The following is a 1,028-nucleotide window of genomic DNA, read 5'->3' on the forward strand; positions in this document are numbered from 1 at the left end:
TCACCGATAACTAACGCGTAACCCTTGAAATTCGACTCGTGCTTTCCAAAGGACGCTACCATTCTATACCACTGCCAATCCATACACTTTCATGTTTGGTGCTGTCACCATGGCTAATATGGTGCCAATTGTTGGGGTATAGCATTCGAATTTAGTCAAAGCTGCCAGTACTCGTATGTAGTCGTACCCAACCTTACGTCGTCTGTGCAGTTTCAGAAATTATACGGATTCTAAAAGTAAAGTAATAATATCGTGTTATGAATCAATAACCTGTACTCGCGGTGCTGAAGAGCGATTATCGGGGTCCTGTTTACCTCCAGCAGCGAAACCGCCATAATGTGGTCACTGTCGGTTCGTTTGTCTGCCAAACAAGCCGGTAGTGACCGAGCACTGACCACACGCGAGTGCTTCGTGGTGCATAAGAGAGTCAAAGCCCGCAGTGAGCTTGGTATTTGTAGGCATGTCAATGCCTACAAACGCACCGCTTGACATGAGCGTCGTTCCCCTCTTAACAGCCTTGGTTGTGATAGCCGCGATGCCGAAACGCGTTGACGCCCAGGACGACGACCACGCCATTATGGGTTGCAGGGATTAGAGGTTGTTGATTTTACCGCGGACATCGTGATTCTCGTGGTCACGCTACTAGGGACGCGTACGAATGTCAAACTAGTAGAGGTCCACTGCCTAGACGCTGATTCACGCGATCTTATTGCTCGTCGCGAGCCTTACGTTCAGTTTTGGCGTTGGTGTGTATGATGTTCACGGTGCCGAAGGCGAGGGCGATTAAAGTTAGACTCAATAGTATCGATAATTCAACCCACAATAAGCTAGTGCTTGTCACGCCAAACGTTCGTGGTCCAAGCCGCATGCGGTATTAAATGAGTCGAAACGCCAAGACCAGTCAACACGTCGGTATTATGGACATGAGCTTTAAAATAATTAAAGATAGCTTATGGCTACGAATATAAAACACGTTAAAACATTGTAGTGTTGTCGGGTCAATGAGTGCAGCCATTGTGCGACCACAA

The 1,028-nt window shown here is 47.5% G+C and overlaps 1 protein-coding gene across 1 annotated transcript; it reads right to left on the minus strand.

The window, feature by feature from the left end:
- Positions 1 to 212: 212 nt before the first annotated feature.
- Positions 213 to 576, minus strand: PPTG_24772 (hypothetical protein; the record flags this gene model as incomplete). The annotated part of the gene is made up of 3 exons (XM_008918484.1): positions 213 to 230; positions 315 to 407; positions 475 to 576. 3 exons carry the CDS (start codon positions 574 to 576, stop codon positions 213 to 215), a joined length of 213 nt encoding a protein of 70 aa, XP_008916732.1.
- Positions 577 to 1,028: the final 452 nt, after the last annotated feature.

The sequence above is a fragment of the Phytophthora parasitica genome (genome assembly GCF_000247585.1).
Source record: "Phytophthora parasitica INRA-310 unplaced genomic scaffold supercont2.214, whole genome shotgun sequence".
NCBI classification, from domain to species: Eukaryota; Oomycota; class Peronosporomycetes; order Peronosporales; family Peronosporaceae; genus Phytophthora; species Phytophthora nicotianae.